The 22,569-nt window shown below is 40.1% G+C and overlaps 2 protein-coding genes across 2 annotated transcripts in view; one reads left to right on the forward strand and one right to left on the reverse strand.

The window, feature by feature from the left end:
* LOC140225603 (peptide transporter family 1-like) overlaps positions 1 to 22,569 on the reverse strand; it is a 76,770-nt gene that overhangs the window by 25,987 nt on the left and 28,214 nt on the right. The gene's annotated exons all lie outside the window — the stretch shown is intronic.
* On the forward strand, positions 255 to 21,399 carry LOC109044668 (uncharacterized). The gene is made up of 6 exons (XM_072305368.1): positions 255 to 657; positions 8,134 to 8,249; positions 12,332 to 12,664; positions 14,599 to 14,745; positions 17,440 to 17,535; positions 20,669 to 21,399. The coding sequence occupies exons 1-6, from the start codon at positions 431 to 433 to the stop codon at positions 20,878 to 20,880; spliced, it is 1,131 nt and encodes a 376-aa protein (XP_072161469.1). The 5' UTR covers positions 255 to 430; the 3' UTR covers positions 20,881 to 21,399.

A 22,569-nucleotide genomic window follows, 5' to 3' on the forward strand; every position in this document is an offset into this window, starting at 1 on the left:
CTTGAAAAAACTGGAATTTTAGCTCAGAAGAGGATGGTAAAATTTGGAATCAATACTTGCCTATGTGCTTACTGAAAAAGATCTCAAATTTGCAGCCAAAAAATATTTTTTCTTGATCGAGGAAAGATGCCGCTTAATATAAGCTATTTTTTTGCTTATCTCAAGCATTTTTCTTGTTCCTATAAAAATTCAGTTTTGATGACGCCGCTTAATATAAGCTACTATTTTCCTTATCTCAAGCATTTTCTTTTTGTTTCTAGAAAAATTCATTGTCAATATAAAAATTTCCGAAAAATTCCTAAAAATGTAGTGTATTTCCTTCGGAAAGTACACCATAAATTGGACGTATTTCTATCAAACGGAACTATGTGCATTATGACGTGAGCCCTGTTATACATGTATTCTTATGGGTCTCAGGGCTCATGTCTAAATGCACATAGTTCCGTTTGACAGAAATACGTCCAATTGTTCTCGGCTGCACATTCAAGAATTATCATGCTTCATCCAAGCTTTTTTTTTCAGTGTTCATACTTCCCTGACTCATCTTGTGTTAAATCTTACATATGTTTTATTTCAGTTACAGTCTGGCTCAGGAAGTCAAAGGGGCAGCAACAATAGACGGCAATGGAGTATTGTAGGGTCTTTCCGTAGATGGGTGTAAGTTTCTTTTGATTTTGACTAATTTCATTATTAGTGCATACGCAAATTCAGAGGAATTTCTTCAAAAAAAGGTTCGATGCACTTCTTACCCGCCATTCTTCAATCGGAAGAGCTCAACTTAGTAAGGCCAAACTAGAGTACCTGTATACGGGACGTATTGCCGTCTCAATCCTTTTACTACTGAAAAGGTGTGCCACTCTGATTGGTCGGCTATCGTGGAGCCCCAAAGTTGGCCCATTGCAAACAAACCCCAGTCCCTCCGCTCCTAGTTTGTCCCAATGTAAACAAACAAGATGGTGACAAAGTTCTACGAAGTTCTATATAGATGTGATTTTGGATGTGATAGAAATGGTTTTTATATCCATCTTCTGAATTGTTCGGATTGAACCTTGATGGGTATTTTTACCGAAAATTAACCTTTGAGTGTGATTTTAATTCATTTTTCAGCCGATAATATGTGTTTCTTTGGGTCGGGTTTGTATATACTGGGCCAACTTTAGAGCTCCATTATAGCCTAAAACTGATGAACCAATCAGAGAGCGGCACAGAGATGGCAATAAAAATACTACTAACAAGTCGCTCTTACAGCGCCCCTGTGCACTCTGCGACACCCAACTGCCACTGTAGATAGCGATCCTGCCAGAGCTCCTCCGGCAGATTGCACCTTCTCAAAAAGGAGATGGCAAAACTGCCGTGCAACGCATAAACGTCGTAAACAACCTTTTACTTTTTTAAGAAACAACGTATCATAGCAGAAAAACTTGTATACTTCGGGACAATTTTTTTACAGAATTCTCCCGCAAATACAATTGAGAATTTGACTTGAAAATTTGAGGTGCATGGGTAAAACAATTTTTATGTTATAAAGTGGTAAGTTCCAAAAAACGAGGGAAAATCTTGATGGATTTACGGCGTTCTTGCTTACCACGGTAGAATAATACTGTCCCGTATATACATAGGTACTCTAGGCCAAACTAGGATTTTTTGTGTGTAAAGCACACTTAATTGGATAAACTCGTCATGAAACCCATGCCACAATCACACGCTGAATGTGGGAGCTGAATGTGGCTTGAATGTGGAAGTCATCGGCCCCATGCTGAATTTTGCGCGTCACGCGCAAAATTCAGCAACGATTCTCAGCAACCATCGGACTAATGTTGGATTTGTCTGAACTATTCGAGTGGATTTGATACACATCTGGATCAAAATAACTCGAATTTTCTAAATTTCAGCCGTTGGGCGATGACTGTTGACTTCCACATTCAGCTGCTAAATTCAGAGTGTGATTGCGGCAGAACTTTGCACGTAACCCGAACGTCGCGATTATTAACTCCAAGAAAAAAGAAAGAAAAGGCGGGTAAAGAGGGAAAAGTGGGGAAAAGGGAAAAAAGTAAAAGCAAGAGAAAGTCGCTTAAAATTTGAGTGAGCCAACTTATTTAATGAAAGCGAATCCCTTTCTTAGTTACCCTAGTGGAAGTCAGCCTTGTGCAGGTCCGTGCGGCGGAAGGCTAGGTCCGTGCAAGTCCCCGTCACCTCCCGCGAGCCCGTGCAGAGGGAAGCGAAACAAAGGCATAATTTCGGGAATCCCATCTTTCGCAGATGGCTGCACGAGGTGACGGGGACTTGCAGCACGGACCTAGCCTTCCGCCGCACGGACCTGCACAAGGCTGACTTCCACTAGGGTAGCATATGGACTCCTCCTTAATTCACTCCTTTCCTTTGCCTTTTAAAAAGTTGAAATGAGGTAAGCAATGGATTAGAAAAGTTGGTCTGAGAAAGGTTGCATAGGGCAAAGCGTGAAATACGCTCGTTAGATCTCAATCGACTAGTTTAATCAGAATTTATTTAGCCCGTTGCGATATTTTGCTAAAGCGAACAAAAGTCGTCTATTTTGAAAAGCTAAAAATCCAAGATAAGCTCATCGGGAAAGTTTGGAATTTATTCCTAACTTTACAATATGCGTAAGAAATTTTCATATTTTTGAGCTTTTGACAGAATTTTACATTATTTTCAATCACGAATGAGCCTTCCCGGTCTCTTAATCCAAGCAAAAATGACCGCTGTTTTGCTTCGTAGTTTTCCAATAAAAAATAAATGTACACTGGGAAAAAAAACACATTGGATCTAGAGTCCAGACTCTTGAAAACATTGACAAGAAAAAGGACTCTTGATTCAATCAGATTTAAGCTTAAATCAAAAGGAAATCCGCTCAAATTAAGAGGTTTGGTTCTTGATTTAAGCTTAAATCTGATTGAATCGAGAGTATTTTTTCTTGTCGATGTTTTTAAGAGTCTGGACTCTAGATCCAATGTGTCTATTTTTTCCAGTGTAATCATTAATGAATGCCATTCATCCAACATCCTTTCCTACATTCCTAATTACGCTTTAAAAGTAGACTTTTTTATCTTTCTTTACATCATCATTGGATTGGAAAGGGTGTTTCAATCACAGCGACCATTTTATGTTCAGCGTGCGGAGTTGTGAAACGGGGTAACATATCTCCATCAAATTATGTCTTTTCCGCGGTACATTTTTTAAAGCGGAAAACTGACAAAACGACAATTTCTAAGCAGATCGTGAAGTTAGGGGTGAATTTCCGGACCTTCCTTACACGCTTGTTATATTTTCACCATCGCCATCATTATTATCGTCACTACAACACTGGAAAGAAAACACATTGGATCTAGAGTCCAGACTCTTAAAAACATCGACAAGAAAAAGTACTCTTGATTCAATCAGAATCTAGCTTAAATCAAGAACGAAGCCTCTTAATTTAAGCGGATTTCGTTTTGATTCAAGCAAAAACCTGATTGAATCAAGAGTATTTTTTCTTGTTAATGTTTTCAAGAGTCTGGACTCTGGATCGAATGTGTTTTTTTTTCAGTGAAGATCGCTAATTACCTAAATTTTCACTTTTTGTGACAGTTCGTCATAGCATTTGTCCATAATTTTCGTAGCTATCGACAGGCGATAGCCCCTGAATGAGCCCGCCATACACTGATTTTGGAAACTTATCTCACGAGGACTCAGAGAGAGAACCTCAGAGGGCGCAAAGCACCCTCTGGGGGTTGGGCCGCCTAACGGCCTTTAAAAACAACTCATTTTCTCTCTGACAACCGACTCACCGGTAAAAACCTGATAAATCGGGATGAACCTGGCAAAATAGAAAACAAGCAGTTCCAACGCCCAAGCGATGGAGGGCGCTTCTTTGACAAAGCATATTACTACCAACTTACGTACCCGAAGACTATCGTAGAAGGAATTTATTGTGGGAACCTTTAACCGCAAAACCCTTCAAAACTTCAGATCGACCGCGATAAACTGAAACTACCCACATGCACTTTGTGATGAATTTCAGTTGACGGTGAATGGAAACAAAAAGCATGCACTGTAAATCAGACGACGGGAAAGAGCGGCGGAACCTCTAAAGCTGGTGCGTCAACGCGATCTAGCGGACAGCGGTGTCGCGACGCCGCGAGGTAGGGCGCGCAGGTCGCGGGGGAGCGGGGCCGCGTGAAGAGGAGTTCAGTAGTGGGTAGGGGAAGCGCGGGTCGCGGGGAAGAGAGGGACCGGCCGCGGCCGGCCGGCGGTGACATCGGCGCTGGCTGGACCCATATTCATGGCGTGAACACTGCCAGGCCATAGAATAATAAGCTTTATTATTCTATGGCCAGGCAGCGCTAATGTCTCCGCTAACTGGAGTTGGGGGTCCTTATTCATTCTCTTGGTCCATGACATAACCTTAAACCTTCCGCTCAATGCCGCGAACAGCTGACGTGTCGATGCTGCGCCAAGAAAATGAACCAATCACAAAGTAGCACAGTAATACGTCACTAAAATGAAGGGATCACGTGACTGTTCGTAATATTTTCAAATCGATCTGAAAGTACTGCCTTGGATATAAGTATTTAAAGCATAAGGAGGCCCTAAAATACTTTAATCAGGTAATACGTCCGTGCGAGATTGTTATGCTTAAAAGCAAAACATTTCACGAAAACTTTTACGAATACCAGATGCAGAAAATAATCCAATTTTCCCGGGTGTACCAGAATGGCGTCATTACCCATAAGGCAAAAGGGCATGTAGTATAGTACATGTTACATCGGGGAGTCGAACGGTTGGAAAGGGCGCATCTGGTACCCAGAAGCGCCCAACAGACTACATTTCAAAGGCTCGGAAACGGGTCCGATCGAGATGGATCTGGATAAATCAAGCTAAGCGCACTTTAAGCTCGATCCGTCGCACAGTGAGTCGAGTCAATGGGAGGAGTCAGACAACATTTGAAAACTTTAAACTCTTATAACTCAGTCTAAACAGAAATTTAAGCTTCTGAAAGCGGTTCCATTGGCTTCTTCGTGAAATTTTCTTCCAGAAACATCCCTAAAAATTTATCATGTGGACGAAATGAATATCAACATTTGCAGTATTAGTCAAAAATTTTATGTCCGAACTCTCCGATTTACTCGATCCATTGTGCGTCGGGTAAACGTCATAGCCGTTTCAATGAGGAAGAATCAAATCAACCCCGTATTTCACACGTAAGCTGTAGAGCATGGACATGAACCATAAATTGACAGTGAAACTACGAGAACACGTAACTCGTTTGTAGTATTCAAAACTTTCCGCTGCCGCCCCACTTTTTTTTTGAAGGAGGACGATGTAATATCATTCCTACCAGTTTTTACTCGAGTTTTCCTCGCAGTTGCGTGGCGTGCTTGGCGATCTATCGATACTTCCCCATTTGAAGCTGTGGTAAATAATCGATTATTTCTGTGTTCGCTGCGAACACCCTGTTTATCGATACTTTTTCTTTGGTTTAAATGGACCGCGTTTAACAGAAAGGAACCAAGCCACATCAGCTATTGCCAAATTTTACTGGGCAATTTAATTTTTTACAAAAGAACGTGTCTATGGATTCCTTTGAAAATTTTGAGGAATTTGCTTCGTACTGTGGAGAAAATTCGCTGAAATTTGCAGGAGAATCCGCACAACCGTTTCCATGTAAGAAATTGAATTGCCAAATTAAATTTGGCAATAGCTGATGTGGCTTGGTTCATTTCCGTTTAGCGCGGTCCAAATGGCATAACAATCGATGTATCGCAATTCACGCCACGCCACTGTTCCCTCGCGCAGAGAAAAAAAAATCACGAAAGTTTTCGAGGATTGGCGTTGAGTAATTTTCCACCAAAAAAGTAGAGTACGACGGGAAGTCAGCAACGTCACAAACCGAGGTGCGTGGCAGTGGCGTGGCGTGCTTTGCGATGTATCGATAGATCTGCCATTTAAACCTGTGGAAAAGAATCGATAAACAGGGTATTCGCAGCGAACACCTTAAAAATCGATTCTTTACCATAGTTTCAAATGGCATAACAATCGATATATCGCAATTCACGCCACGCCACTGTTCCCTCGCGCAGAGAAAAAAAAATCACGAAAGTTTTCGAGGATTGGCGTTGAGTAATTTTCCACCAAAAAAGTAGAGTACGACGGGAAGTCAGCAACGTCACAAACCGAGGTGCGTGGCAGTGGCGTGGCGTGAATTGCGATATATCGATTGTTATGCCATTTAAACCTATGAAAAAAGATCGATTATCAGGGCGTTCGCAGCGAACACCTTAGTAATCGATTCTTTACCATAGTTTCAAATCGCGGGATATCGATAATCGATTATTCACGCCACGCCACTGGTGCGTGGTCTGGTAGTATCACCGTCGAAATGCAACTTGCAAGCGAACATCCTTGCTCAAACGAATATTTTAATATAGTGGTCCCAACATCGGCCAAGGGGTCATTCGAGTGTTACGTAAAGTATTTCTGCCGAATTCACGACGCCACCTTCCACCTTGGATTACGTAGCATGGTGTCAACGATCATGGTGTCAACAAACAGTTTTTCTAAGTTTTTGTTGACACCATGATCATCCAAAAATAAAAAATTCTGACCCTTATGAAAAGTGATCACGGTGTCAACGATCACGACGTCAACGAAACTTAAAACTTGCCTCAATAACACCTTTTAAATTTCAAGTCTTGTTTTTCTTGTGTTATTTACTCTAACCTAACCTAACCTAACCTAACCTAACCTAACCTAACCTAACCTTGGCCAACTTCAGAACTTCACCTTACAAGACCTATCCCACTTTCACAGAGCTTAACTTTCCCCGACCTTACCCTACATAACTTTAACCTTACCTACTTAATCTAACCGTACATGTCCTGACCTAAACTAACCTAATCCAACTACACGTGACCCAGACCTCTCCTGTACACTTAATTTTTTAATTTTACTCACAAGGAAGATATTTTTCTGTTTGTTGACACTGTGATCGTTGACACCATGCTCAGGGCCCATTTTTGCGTTTTACTGCCTGATCACGACGTCAACAATCGTTGACTCCATGATCAGATTTTTGGTTTGTTGACACCATGATCGTTGCCACCATGCAGCGTTACCCCACCTTGTGGGACACCGGTAAGTTCACCTCTTGACCTGAATCCCACCCCCTCATTTTTTGACTTTTTAGACTTGAGTAACGGTGTGACCATAAAAATAGTTGCAATTTTTTTCTCCTTATTTGGGAGGGGGGGGGGATTAAGGGAACTTTTATAAAACTGTGGGTTGTTCTTGTTGGAGGTTAAACATATTTTCCACGATGGTTAACTCCCGGATGTTGATAACTTCATCCAGCTTGTGTACCTGATCCGCACTGCCACGCAATATAGCAGTGGCGTGGCGTGCTTTGCGATATATCGATTGATCTACCATTTAAATCTATAGAAAAGGATCGATTATCAGGATGTTCGCAACGAACACCTTGATAATCGATTCTTTACCATAGCTTCAAATGGAGAAGTATCGATAATCGATCATTCACGCCACGCCACTGCGATATAGGGAAAAACTTCGTATGAACACCCGAGTCTTGCAGAATTTCCCCTCTTGAAATATTAAGTTTTGAGCCAAATAATGAATATTTCTACTTGAAAGTTTCTGATACTTTAGATCTCATTGCGAAGAAAATTTTCTCGAGTAATGGACGGAAATTTTTCGCAAGTTATCCTGAAAATTCGTATTTTACCAAAATAAATTTGGCAACGCATGAAGATTCATACGGAGTTCTTTCTGAGCACGCAGTACACATACTCCACTTTTCGAAAAATTTAATTATTTACGGTTCCTTGCCTTTTCTCCCTCTTCATGACCAATAAAGTCTTTAAGTCTTTAAGTCTCTAAGTCTATAAGTCTTAAAGTCTTTAAGTCTCAAAATAACAACGGTGAGGCTCATAATGTCCTTTCTTTTAATTTTTCTTGTTTTGCCGGTTGAAAATGCGGGTGTGATACCTGCGAAACGTCCCGGGTTTCTTTTTTTATTTTATGTGTTTCTTTTTATTATTTGCGGCCTTAGTCCCGTTTTAAGTTGTTTCTCTATGTATGACCAATGTGATACTGTTAATGCAAGTGATAAATTTACAGAAGTAGTGGCTCAAGACAATCAAGATCAGCTAACAGGAACCTCACCCCTTCCATATCGACGGGCAGTTACAGGTCGGATGATACGCATGCAGGAACTAGTGCGCAAGGAGCTTCAGGTGAGAGTGATTTACCACTATTCCACTATTTACCACTATTACATCACTATTACTTTACCACTATTTCTGGCTCATTTTAGAAACAACATATATGCCATCGGTTTCCCTATTCAGATACGCGCTTTCGTGGGAAGAGCCAGAGATTCCTTCTTGCAAAATATAATCCATTATACAGGGTGTCTCACGAAAAACGAGCCACCTTGAATATCTGCCGAACGCGTCGGAATTTCGAAAAACGGTAAAAGACGTGTTCGTTTATATCGAGGGGGACACCTTTTGGCGTATTCGACATTTTCCCAAACCGCGGGAGGGGCGCGGGGCGGGGGGTGCCCCACCCGTAAGTCGAAATTTTCAAATGGCACCCCTACTTTTTTATTTCAGAAATCAATTCTACGCAAAAAAAAACAAGCCACCCTGTCCAAACCGAATGTAAATCGGACAATTTTTCAGTGATTGGCAGAGTTTGAAACATTTTTTTCATGCTCTTTTCAAAAATTTCCCCCGCCCAATGGAATTGCTGTATCAAACCAAACTCTCCGTCAAAAAAATTCTTAAACATTGCACTTTCGATAAAAAAAAAAAAAAATCTGCTGCACTCGAAATCTGGGGCACGCGGAGACCTTCATTGCGACATAAAAATTCGTTATACCGAACGTTTCCGAGGGGCGCTCATCGGGAGGGAGTAGTAAGTTTTAGACAAGAATTCTTAATCTTTTTTCTGAAGCCTAAGAACCGTGTCCATGAAGAAGCAGTTAAGTAGAAAAACAACGCACCGCGGAAAAATAGCGTCCTCAGAAGTATCAAGGTCCGGCTCAAGTCATTGACCACCCCTCCCCCCCCCCCAAAAAAAAAAAAACTAATCCATTTGTTTTTCTACTTAACTGCTTCTTCATGGACACGGTTCTTATGCTTCAGAAAAAAGATTAATAATTCTTGTCTAAAACTTACTACTCCCTCCCGATGAGCGCCCCTCGGAAACGTTCGGTATAACGAATTTTTATGTCGCAATGAAGGTCTCCGCGTGCCCCAGATTTCGAGTGCAGCAGATTTTTTTTTTTTTTTATCGAAAGTGCAATGTTTAAGAATTTTTTTGACGGAGAGTTTGGTTTGATACAGCAATTCCATTGGCGGGGGAAATTTTTGAAAAGAGCATGAAAAAAATGTTTCAAACTCTGCCAATCACTGAAAAATTGTCCGATTTACATTCGGTTTGGACAGGGTGGCTTGTTTTTTTGCGTAGAATTGATTTCTGAAATAAAAAAGTAGGGGTGCCATTTGAAAATTTCGACTTACGGGTGGGGCACCCCCCGCCCCGCGCCCCTCCCGCGGTTTGGGAAAATGTCGAATACGCCAAAAGGTGTCCCCCTCGATATAAACGAACACGCCTTTTACCGTTTTTCGAAATTCCGACGCGTTCGGCAGATATTCAAGGTGGCTTTCGTGAGACACCCTGTATGTGAAATACAGTGATCTAAATCAAAATTACGATCTACGAGTATCGGATGGACCGAGCTCAGCAGTAAGTAATCACCCTTTTCCTGCCGTGTTTTATCAGAGACAAAGTATCTAAAATATTTGCCGTTCCGACTAGAAATATATTTGCCAGGTGACGAAAAAAATTCATGAGTAACACTGGGCCCCTAACCTTGTGGTATTTTTTTTAATAATCTGTAGCTATCAGATGAGTAGATTACGTGGAGATCAATTGCGTATTTTTAAGGTCAAAATCCCGGACAAGCCCGCTTTTACAAATTCCGAAGACTCCAAAGCAGTGGCGTGGCGTGACTATATCCGGTAGGCGTTCGGTAGGAGTGTTAACTTTAGGGGGGGGTCAGAAAGGTTCACTCCTCTTCCTTAAAGGGGGGTTCGGGGGGCCTCCCCCGGAAACTTTTTAAAAAATGAAGCCGCAAGAACACGATTTTAAACCCTTTCTGGTGAAAATTGTGCCGGCAAATTGTCATTGAAATTTTGTTCTTTTACAGATCGGTTTCCTGTAATTTATATTGTTAAATGATAACGTATTTCCGCAACACGCACCTGCAGAGAGAGGTGGGTGCGGCCCGCAGGCGCAAGGGGGGAAGCGGAGGGCGAATCGCGGCATAGAGGAAATTCGGCGGTTCGCAAACCCCTGCGGACCACCGCTATAGGAAACAGCTGGACTGATGAGCGGCTCTCCTCTCTCGTTCTTTTTCCCCTCCCTTTTCTCTCTGCTGTGTTCCCTCCGCGAGCGTGGTCCGCACTTGTCTCCGAACCCAATGCTCACGCTCCGCTCTGCGCTGCGCGCCGGTGCCTCTCCTCTCTCGTGTACCCTTTGCCCCTTCATCATTGCACCCAGGTTCTCTCTCCTCACCGTACGCAGATCATCCAGGTTCGGTAGCCGGTGAGGACCACGCGTCAAAGGATTTTCTCTCTCCGCCGCGCCACATGCCGCTGTCGGAGCCAAGCGCCCGATACTTATTTGCGATCTACTATTCTGTATTCCTCGAGTTATTATATATTGCTTCCCACATTCTTAGCCATAATTTATTAATTGTTTCAAAATATTTTAGGGTGTTCGGCGAACACTGCGAACCTATGGACGCCACGCCACTGCTCCAAAGCTCAAAAAAAGCTCTCAAAGTCGAAGCCGTAATGCGGAGCGAATATCAACGCTACCTTAGGAGTCCACCTCTACATCGATCAAGACAAACTCTCTATGCAAAAATATGTGGAGCAAATACATTAACAGAGTTGCCTTGTTTTCATTTTGAGATCCCCAAACAAAGTAGCAACCCTGTTAATGTGCTCCATATATATATGTGCTCCTTTTGCTCCATATCTTGGCATGAAGAGTTTGTCTTGATGTATCCTCTCAATTACAGCCTCAACTTTGAGAGCTTTCTTTGAGTTTTGGAGTTTGTTTCAGATAAAATCAGAGGGACCATCGTGTTTCACTGGGGAAAAAATTCGCTTGGATTTAGAGTCCAGACTCTTAAAAAAAATTGACAAAAAAATACTCTTGATTCAATCGGACTTTTCGCTTGCATTAAAAGGAAATCCGCCTAAATCAAGAGGGCCGGTTCTTCGATCCAAGAAAAAATCGGATTGAATCAAGAGTATGTTTTATCGTCAATGTTATTAAGAGTCTGGACTTTAGATCCAAGCTTCTTTATTTTCCAGTGTTCTCGCAAAATTTTTCATAGAAATCAGTAATAGAGTTTAGGAATAGTTTAGGATAGGTTTTGGAAGACAGCGCAATACAGTGAGAAAGAAACCTATCTACCGAATGGATCGAGTTAAGCGGAAAGGAACCAAGCCACATCAGCCATTGCCAAATTTAATTCGGCAATTTAATTTTTTACATGAAAACAGTTATGCGGATTTTTTTTACAAATTTCGGTAAATTGTCTGCATATTACAAAACGAATTCTTTAAAATTTTCGAAAAACTCCGCACTAACGTTCTCTGGAAAGAAATCAAATTACTCGATTAAATTTGGCGATGGCTGATGTAGCTTGGTCCCTTTCTGCTAGACGTGGTCCAAATTGGTGCAGTTACTGAAACATCTGGATGATGTAAAATTCAAGGACTTTTTACTTTCTCAGCAAATTGCCAAACTCAAGTTCAAGGTTCAAGGAATGATAATTCCGTTACTATCAAGTTTAACAAGTTGGCGATTGGACAAATACAGAATTTGCAGGTGTCGGAAATTTGATGATTTTCGTGTTCAAGTGGAAATTACTGAGTGAACTGAACACGAGGATACCCTTGGTTCATAAATTGAACAATTATTGGAAAAAATATGACAAAATGATCCAATCTGCTAAAATACGTGAGTTTAAATGGGAAATGCCGCCGGATGACGTCACCAGGAGTAGGCGGTGCATTTTCTCACTTTTAAATCTATTTTTATACTATTTCCCACATAAAAAAAAAATTATAAAAAATACTGTATGAAATCAGCTATTTAAGCACTTTTAGACGAAGCAATAAATAATTTGCATACAAATGCTCCATTAAATCGCAGATTCCTGACACATGCAAGAGCTATATTCTCATTCTATGTCTGGTGGTCCATTTCTTCCCGATTTCCAATAACGCAGGTCCTGCCCGAAACAGCCAAAGATGGTCTCCGCCTAGACCTTCGTCAAGATCACCTCATGCACGACCTCAGGCACCTACAGTTGGAGATTTAGCCACGGACGGAATGCTTCTTACCGTCCAGGCGGTCCCACGTTATCAAGTGCCTGATGTGGAGCTGAGAAGGGGTGCTGATATCACCGTCAACCCACAACCTCAGAGTCCGAGGCAGGCCATGCAACTTTTCACGAAGGAAAAAAACTACAATCGCGTCACACTCCTCTCCGCACTCAGATGGGTCATTTACCACTTGAACGACGCAGCAGGGCCGCCAATGCTTGTGGAAATAAGTTTTGGTAAGTGAGAAACAAGTTGTACTGCATTTTGCAATTTGCATACATAAATTCTGTCTCATCTGACAAAATACGTATGTGCATAGGGAAACTAATGGCAAATAATAATCAATAATGGCCGGAATTTATAGTTCCTAATTGCAAAATGTAGTCCAGTTGAGACCCTCAAATGGACTATTTTTTGCAATTTGGAACTATAAATCCTGGCCCGGTTTAAAAACAACGTATGCGCCATTAGTTTCATGGAAAGAAATTAAATGTTGATTTAGCATTTACACTGTTAAAAAGATGTCCGACAAGTTTCAAATGCCGATTTTACGTTTTAACAAATGCTAACGTAACTACGCTCACTGCAAAACGTACAAATTAAAATGTTACCTATGTTAGCATTTTTGTATAGTAAAATCAGCATTTCAAACTTGTCGGACATCTTTTTAACAGTATAAATGCTAAATCAACATTTAATTTTTTTCCGTGATCCCTATGAACATAAGTGTTTTTCCAGAAGAGTCAGAATTTATAGTTCCAAATTGCCCGGTTTAAAAACAACGTAGGTGCCGTTAAATTTCCTATGTACATAAGTGTTTTTCCAGAAGAGCCAGAGTTCATAGTTCCAAATTGCAAAATGAAGTCCAAATATCAGTGGCGTGGCGTGCTTTGCGATACATCGATTGATCTGTCATTTAAACCTATGGAAAAGGATCGATAAACAGGGTGTTTGCAATAGCCACCTTAATAATCGACTCTTTACCATAGTTACTAATGAGGAATTATCGATAATCGATTATTCACGCTTTGCTACTGTCGAAATAACCTCCTGGTAACAGGTGGGAGGTTTTACTTTCGAAGACTCGCAGCATTTCCTTTTTTCTTTTTCTTGAATGATTTTTCTGCTTTAATTGGACTGCATTTTGCTATTTGGACCTATAAATTCCGGCCCATATGTGCCATTAGTTTCCCTATGCACATAAGTGTTTTTTCAGATGAGCCAGAATTTATAGGTCCAAATTGCAAAATGCAGTCCAATTGAGAACTACAACCAACAGTTCGTCGTCTCCTGGACGGAAAAACGTAACTCCATTTCAATGTTGCCAAATTTCATCTCGCAAATTGCCTATTAAACGAAAGAGTCTTGGGCATTTCTAACTGAAAATTTCCCCAATTTTTCTCCAGATTCTGAGCAAAAATTAGCCGAATTTTAGAAAACAATTGCATACGTACATTTTTGTATAATATATTAATTGTTCGAGTCAATTTGGCAACCTTGGAATGGAGTTACGTCCCTTCGTGCGGGAGACGACGAATTATTGACAACATTGAGTTTGCATAGATTTTGAATAGCGCCATATGCCGTATGAGCCCTTAGGTGTTGCCAAATTTCCTTTGGGAAATCACGAATTTTCGGGGAAAATCGTAAATATTTTCGCCGACGATGACTCTTGACTCCCATATTCAGCTGCCAAATTCAGCGTGTGATTCCAGCATCTGCGTGGAGAAAATTCCACGAGAGCTTCAAGTAGTAATGTTGATTTGTTCTCCTTTAAAGATAATAAGGGAGCAGAGATTTCGACCCGCACCGCAAAACGAGATACGTAGTTTGGGGGGTTTGCCGTCGATATGAATACTTCCGTGCTAAGGAAAGACGCCATATGAACATTCAGGCGTTGCCAAATTTCCCTTCTTAAAATGCGAATTTCCTGGTAAATGTATGAATATTTTCCTCCCAATTTTTCAGATAATTTATTTCACAATTTTACCTAAAGACTCTGAAAATTTCAAGGGAAAATATTCATTACTTTATTCAAAAATGAACACTTTATCGAGGGAAATTTGGCTGCACTCGAATATGCTTATACGGCGTTTTTCTTTTTCCTTAGCACGGCAGAATATACAATTATCTCATGAGACAAACATTGTTTTTAATCTCTTATTTTTAGGCAGAGTACCTCGGGGACTACGCAAGATGCGATGGATACGGAGGACAGCCTTAGGAAACCTAAACATTGATTCGAGCATTCCGATAAGAAGATTACCAGAAAGCTTTGAATCATTAAATAACTGGTTGTTTACAACAGCTGTACGAAGTACGTTTTTCATCTTACTAATGTTGCCGTGATAGCGAGGAGAGCAGTACAGCCGTACTAAGGAGGAACGCCGAATGAGCATCTAGACGTTGCTAAGTTTCCATCGATAAAAACCTAATTTATTAGGAAAGCTGTGAATATTTTCCTCCAAAATTTTCAGATAATTTTGCATGCAATTCAATCTAAAATATCTGAAAATTTCAAGGGTAAATGTGCATGAATATCGTTAAAAATACATGTTATATCGAGGGAAATTTGACAACTCTCGAATGTTCATACGGCGTTTTTCCTTGGCACGGCAGAGTAAGTGTCAACTTTTCGAAATCGAGTTACCCTCAAAATTCGTCCGATCTCTTTTACATGAAATCACTGAAATAGCTAATACGGCAAAATTCATCCTAATTTTATAAAAACGAGACGTATGAAAAAGCCGTAGGTGCGCAAAAAATGTCGCACTTTTTAGGCAAAACGGCCTTAAGTGACAATATTCGTCCAGAGAGCCGATTATAACAGTGCTTTCAAGTAAAATGCCGATCTCTTCTGCCAATTCCTACCCTGAAAATGTGTTCGTCGTGTGTCCAAAACCCAACCCCGAAAGCATATGTGGAAGATAGCACTTACGGCTGTCTTTGACAGAGCCTAACGTGTGAATGAAAAATACCCTTCTTAAGTAATTGAAATTAAATCGGTCGATTTCTAATCATCTTGGCGATTTTTAGAGTCTTTCGGAGGATTGGTGGCAATTGACAAAGAACGGCGGCTTCTTTCGATGAAATTTTCCGGTCGGACACTTCTGGGCCTACTTTCTCAAAAATTCATTGTCGCACTTACTGCTCTCTTCACTATCACGGCAGAATGAGTAGTATGGAGTTCGCGCCAACTCACTAAGTTTATGCACTTTTAGACTACGACAGAGGATCCACCTCCTTATAAATTTACTTCCCATGCGAAAAAAAAGTGCAAAAATGAAGTGTGGATACTTAGTTGGCACAGACTCTACTTACTATAGTTAAAAAGGTAAAGACCATTCCAGGTAAAATGGAGCATTTAGCCAATACGTCCCAATACTGTCATCCTATTCAGGTATGATTATATTTTTCTAAAACGATATTTTATGAACTTTTAAATGATACTCTACACCCTCCTTGAAATTGGCGATGACTAAATTGCACCGATCAATATTTTTAAATCCAAATTATACCTCTTCTCATCCCCAAGGCAAGTTTTTAGTTACACTCTTGTGTTAGTACCACGATCTTATCTGGAAGAATAGAATTTGAAGAGGGAAACTCGGTTTTCCTTCATTGTCACGGTTATGCAATTTAAGGTACTCAGAAGTTGAAATAGTTGTATCGCGTGGTTTGGTATCTTTGCGCTCTATTTGGCGTCACGAGAATTAAAGTTTGTGAATCAAATAGATAAGGTTTTAGGACCTCTAACAGACTACGGCTTTAGCCGACTTGAAACGAGCTTTCTAACAACGCGCTCAGCACCGTATTGTCACCATATTGATGTAATGACAACGACGATATCAAAATGATACCAACATGTATTCATGTTGGCCTCAATGCATACTAGGGTATCAAAATGTTCGAACACTGATGTAGTGTCGTTAAGGTGATTCAACGGTTGTCATGTTTTTTGTCAGAGCGACGTGCGATATATCGCATCAATTCTTTCCATAATTTCGGCTACCTGTCATTTTTTTCGAATTTTGAGGTCGCACTTCTGTTGTCACGAGACTAAAAAATGTATGTACCAAATTGACAAAGAAATTCAATGTAATAAAAGCAGGGGTTTTCAGAGGAAAAATATCGCATTCGAGTGCAGTTTTGATATCAGTATCGCGAATGCGACATTTTTCCTCTGAAAAAACCCTGCCTTTAATACGTTGAATTTATTTGACAAATTTAGTACATGAATTCTTTAGTCTCATGACAACAGAAGTGCGATCTCAAAATTCGAAAAAAATGACAAGTAGCCAAAATTATGGAACGAATTGATGCGATATATCGCACGTCGCTCTGACACAAAAAATGGCAACTGTCGAATCACATTAACCATGGATTTTTAGGACGTGTATTGATGCTACATTTTAGGAGGGGGGGGGGGGGATTGGCACCACTTTGGTCCCAAGTTAGTGTCATGGTCTCTTTTACAAAGTTCGCACCATGATTCCACCACACTGAAAAAAAATTCTCGGCGTTTTTACCAAGGTCCGTTGGTACCTTTACCATCTCACTTTTTTTACCAATCATTGGTAATTTTACCGAAACAGACTGGTAAGCTTACCTAAAAACCGGTATTTTAACTGCTTTTTTCAGGTAAGAATGCTACTTTTATTGGTAATCAATTCCCGGTAACTTTGCCATTTTATCTCGTTAATTCTACCACAGTCGATAAAAAATATTGGCGTTTTTACCGGGGTCCAGTAAATCATGGTAAAATTACCAATTCCATAAATGGTAAAGAAAACCAAGAAAAAACTGGGATCAAATAGAACCCTGAATTCTTAGTAATTTTACCCTTTTTTTAGTAAATACACCAAGATTTTTTTTTCAGTGCATGTTGACATTGCATGTCCAATTGTCCGATGTCCATGTCCACGTGTACATTCATTCTTCATGTTACTAACGTGGTTGCTTTTAGCACGGTTGGCAGCACATTCTATTTAATTTCCCTATTTTTCAACAGATAATATTGAACGCGCGCAAAACCCACTACCGCCGCCCCCTCTACAGCCGGAAGAGGCCCCGGATGATAGACGAGTCTCCTCCTCCGACCCGAATGGTACGCCCTATCATACAGTGGCGTGGCGTGAATTGCGATATATCGATTGTTATGCCATTTAAACCTATGGTAAAGAATCGATTATTAAGGTGTTCGCTGCGGACACCCTATTTATCGATCCTTTTCCATAGGTTTAAATGGCAGATCATTCGATACATCGCAAAGCACGCCACGCCACTGCTATCATACATCATTTATAAATGTTCGTTATAACCGCGTATGGTTACTTGGACCAAGGTTTGGTTTCTACAGGGTGTCCCAGGATTAAATACGAATATTGGAGGAGTCGATTCTTTGGGTCAAAAAAAACGTTTTTGTGGTTTAACTTTTTTTTGAAAAACACTTTCCGTGGGGGCCCCATTATCCCCCTATCATCAGCTCCTATTATTCCCTATTAGTCCCTATTATATAAAAAACGATGAGTTATAGCGAAAAAACGTTGGAGACATTTTCTCAATATTTTTCAACGCTGAATCTTGTGGTGCCGTCAAAAATCGATTTTCGTCGCTAGGAACATTAATTTTGGCCACTTTTAGTTTCGATACCCCCCCCCCCCCTAAACGCCCCTCAAAATGAGTTTTATCTTTTTGGAGGTCAAAAATGAAAAGAACGCTAAAAATTACTCCCAGTCTTTACCAATTTGCATTAATATTGGTTGATAAACATTGCCGCAGTGTTAAAAAGACGATTTTTTCCTCCAATTTTGGGGAGTCGTGGCGCCCAGGGAAAGCGTTTTTGGAAAAAGAGTTATACCACAAAAACGTCTTTTTTTGACCCAAAGAATCGACTCCTTCAATATTCGTATTTAATCCTGGGACAATCTGTATAAAAGCCTTTGGTAACGTACATTCGAACCGCGTCAAGCAGAAAGAAACTAAGCCACATCAGCTATTGCAAAATTTAATCGGGCAATTTAATTTTGTACATGAAAACGGTCGTGTGGATTTTTGTGCAAATTTCAGTGAAATCGTTTGCATAGTATGAAGGAAATTCCTCAAAATTTTCGAAGGAATCCGCACAAAAGCTCTCTTGTAAAAATTTAAATTGCCCTGTAAAATTTTGCAACAGCTGATGTGGCTTGGTTCCTTTCTGCTAAACGCGGTCCATTTCTGAAGAGTTTGATATCTGAGGAGGCAGAGAGATTAATGTAATGATGCGAAATTAAAATACAATGGACCACTAGTCAAGGCACGAATTTAAGCATTTTGATACATGTTTACTGGTCAGAATTACGCGTAGAGCACGATTCGCACAACTAAACTTACTTAAATCAACTCCTAACGAAGATATTAACGTTTTTATTTCACATTGGTTACGAGGAATTTGAACTGCCCGCTCACAAGAAACTCAAAGCTCTACGTGAGTCAAATCGCGCACAACAACGGTTTCAGCAAGCTTCTCAGTCGAGCAATGTTCATTTCCCACCATGTGCTGTTCAAACTATAAGCAATTTGCTATAGCTGAGCCGAAGCGTCAAGATTGAGGTAGCCAGATTTGTATATTGTAGAGACTGTCATGGTAAACGTTTAGCGCGCGATGTGATTCACGTAGAGCATTGAGTTTTCATGAGCGGATGGTTTGAATTCACGCATCAAGAATCATTTTATATCTTCGTGAGGAAACCATTTCGGTAATTTTCGTTATGTGCATCGTGTTTCACGTGAAATTTTGGTTAGGAAACATGTATCAGAATGCTAAAATGCGTACCTTATCTAGTGGTCCATTAGGCACCGACGCAACAGCATGCTTCTAGGCTCCCATCGCGCAAAAATATGGAAAAAACTCAAAAATCAGTGAGTATTTGACCTTGCCACAATACTCGTGATTAAAATCGAGTGCAACATACGTTTTAGCGTGAAGAAAAATCCGAGCCTCTTTTCAGTGGTAATTCTCGGTAGGAGAGGAACCTCGCTTTTTTGCGTCTGTTGCACGTGACGGTTTAATACTGCTCCTATTAATTTTGCGAGGAGAAATAAGTCAAACTACACAGCTTGAAGTTACTGTGGAATATTTTGCCGATGGAGGAAAAAAATCAAGGACGATTTCGGGAAATTAAGTTGACTGGTTTCCCAAGGGAAAAATAGAGTATGACGGGAAGTCTGCGACGGAAACGGAGATACGTGGTTTCGCGCTTCAGCCATCGATATATCGTCGCTCCTCCGACGTAAAGGCGTATCTCAATTGTCGCATGAGCCCCAGAAAGAATGGATTAGGATGTGAGCTCACGTGGAAATTGAGATACGCCCTTACGTCAGATGTTACGAAATGTGATTACAGTTTCTTTTTTTTCTCTCTTGATCAATGTGCCGATGCCGATACACCAGTCAAGTTGTTAAAAGCAGAACGTATTTGCACTAGCCTTTTTTAGTACTCAAAAAGAAGAAGAAGAAGAAGAAAAAATATTACTGCCATGCTAAGGAAGAACGCCGTATGAGCCCTCAGACGTTGCCAAGTTTCCTCCGATAAAATACGCCCGGAAAATTGCGAATATTATTTTCCAAAATTTTCAGACATTTTTCTGCGCAATTTAGTCTAGAATATCTGAAAATTTCGAGGAAAAATATGCATGAATGTTGGCCAAAATACATTTTTTATCAAGGGAAATTTGGCAACTCTCGAACGTTCATACGGCGCTCTTCCTTAGCACGGCAGATTGAGTATCTTATCTTCAGTGGAAAAAAATTCGCTTGGATCCGAGTCCAAACTCTTAAAAACATTGACAAGAAAGAACACTCTTGATTCAGTCGGACTATTCGCTGAAATCAAAAGGAAATTCGCCTGAATCAAGAGGCTAGGCTCTTCGATTCAAGGAAAAATCGGATTGAATCAACAGAATGTTTTCTTGTCAATGTTATTAAAAGTCTGGACTCTAGATCCGAGCGACTTTTTTTACATAGGGAGACAAAGTCTATTTGGATCTATAGTCAAGACCCTTAAAAAATTTGACAAGAAAAAATTCTCTTGATTCAATTGCTTGAATCAAAAGGAAATCCGCTTAAATTAAGAGGCGATTGAAGCAAAAATCCGATTGAATCGTGAGTATCTTTTCTTGTAAATTCTTTTAAGAGTCCGGACTCTGGATCCAAGTGACATATTTTTCCGTCAATATCCTCTTTCTCTTTCCTTCTTGCAGCTTGCCGTATATGCTTTTCACACGCGGAAAAAATATGGATCAAGCCGTGCAATCACCGAACTTGTAAAAGCTGCATCCTGACAATCCGAAAAGAGGCAGTCGAGGCTCAGAGAGACAGAAACGCCTCTTACAAATGTCCCTTCTGTAAGGGCTTTGTTGAAGAGTGGAAGGAAGATGGCCCATATCCAAAAAGAATCCCAAATGCCTCCTGAAAGACACGCCTACTTGTTTCAAGGTCCTTTACCCTATCCCAGGCACAACAGATTGCAATACGAAGCAATAAATTACATAGTAAACATATCGCAATTCTACTGAGTGTTGTGTATGTTGCCTAGCTCCTATTTGAAGGGGCCCCATTTACTAAAACTTGTTGCAATAAAATTGAAATAAATTGCAATTGTTCATTGCATTGCATATTGCCCATTTTTCTGACTTATGGAGCTCATTTTATTGATTGTTTAAAATCAGCATAAAATCGACTAAATTATGTAAAAATATTGCAATTTTATGGTGAAACAATTACAACTGAATTGAAATCAAATTGCAATACAATTTCAATATTTTCGTTGCACTGTGCTACTTGAGAAGGAGGACCACTTGATCAAGAGCTAGCTTGAGGATAGTAATTTTATTACATCTGCAATGGGTTGTGTAACTCCTATAATCAACATTTTACATATATTTGGACCTTTTACGTAATTTTAAGTGACCAATTATGTTTCGTTCTAATAATGTAAAAAAAGCAACTAAAAGAGTTACCATAATATTATTAAAAACAGTAAATTGATTAACCTTAAAATTACTAAATGTAGAATGAATGGACTACTTATTAAAGTATTGTTACTGCAAATAGACCTTTATTCATCCTATTTTTTTTCTTTAAGAATGATCTTCAATACTTATAAGAGCGTCTCGGCAGTCAATGGATTAGTCGATCATTCTTGTATTTTTCATGAACGACATGATGAAAGTAAGAGTGAACGAGAGTTCGTTCTGAATGTACCTAAAATATAGGGTAAAATTTCAACCAAGTCTATAGTTGTTGTCCTTCGAGAATTAAAATTCTTTCGAGGGTTTAAAACGATTTTTCCCTTGCACCAAGACGAAAAATACCTGTTCTTGATTGTGATGTTCCGAATCTCTGCTCAAGTTTTCTTTTTTTCTTTTTTTAAAGAAAATGAACGAACAGTTGTTTATGAATTTTTTTGTGAGTCGTTATCCCTCATTCAAAAATTTCAAGGATGATTTTAAGGATAAATTAAGGTACATTGAGGTACTGGCGCGAGAGTAGCCAAGTTGCACCCTCTCTTCCGGCCATTCCAGGCTGGAGTCTAGCGAGATGGCTGCGATAGGATTGCACAAATGCCCGTTTCTTACCTTTTTGTGGTTGCATAGGATTGCGCGAATTTTCCTGGAACTGAAAACTCACATCTTCGCTCAAATATCCAATATTCGACGAGGAGAGAACGCGTAAATCTGGCAACCTTGATAGTTAGTGGTGGATAACTACATCGCGGAGGACTGTTTTTCTCCCATTGATCATGGGCATATCTCTCTTCGATGGATAACGAATATCCCAAGAGCTTTCATAGACATTAAAAAATTGAACGAAAGGCCTGTGGCCGCTAGCGGCCCACCAACCACTGAAAAAAACTACACGTAAAAAATCGTAGAACGACCATGTTCAAGTTTTTTAAGAGATGGATGGATTCAAAATTCGACGGGTGCATCTGAAAGAAAGCGTATTGCAACGTTGTGTAAAACTTTTAAGTTTTACTTTTAATAAATGTTTTTAGAGAGCAACACGCAGTTTTCCTGAAAAATTTCCGCGACTTTACGTAAATGATCTCAAATAAAAGTATCAACAATTTCGAAGCGATTTTTTCGTTCGCTCTATTTTC

The sequence above is a fragment of the Bemisia tabaci genome, chromosome 10 (assembly GCF_918797505.1).
Source record: "Bemisia tabaci chromosome 10, PGI_BMITA_v3".
Lineage (NCBI taxonomy): Eukaryota > Metazoa > Arthropoda > Insecta > Hemiptera > Aleyrodidae > Bemisia > Bemisia tabaci.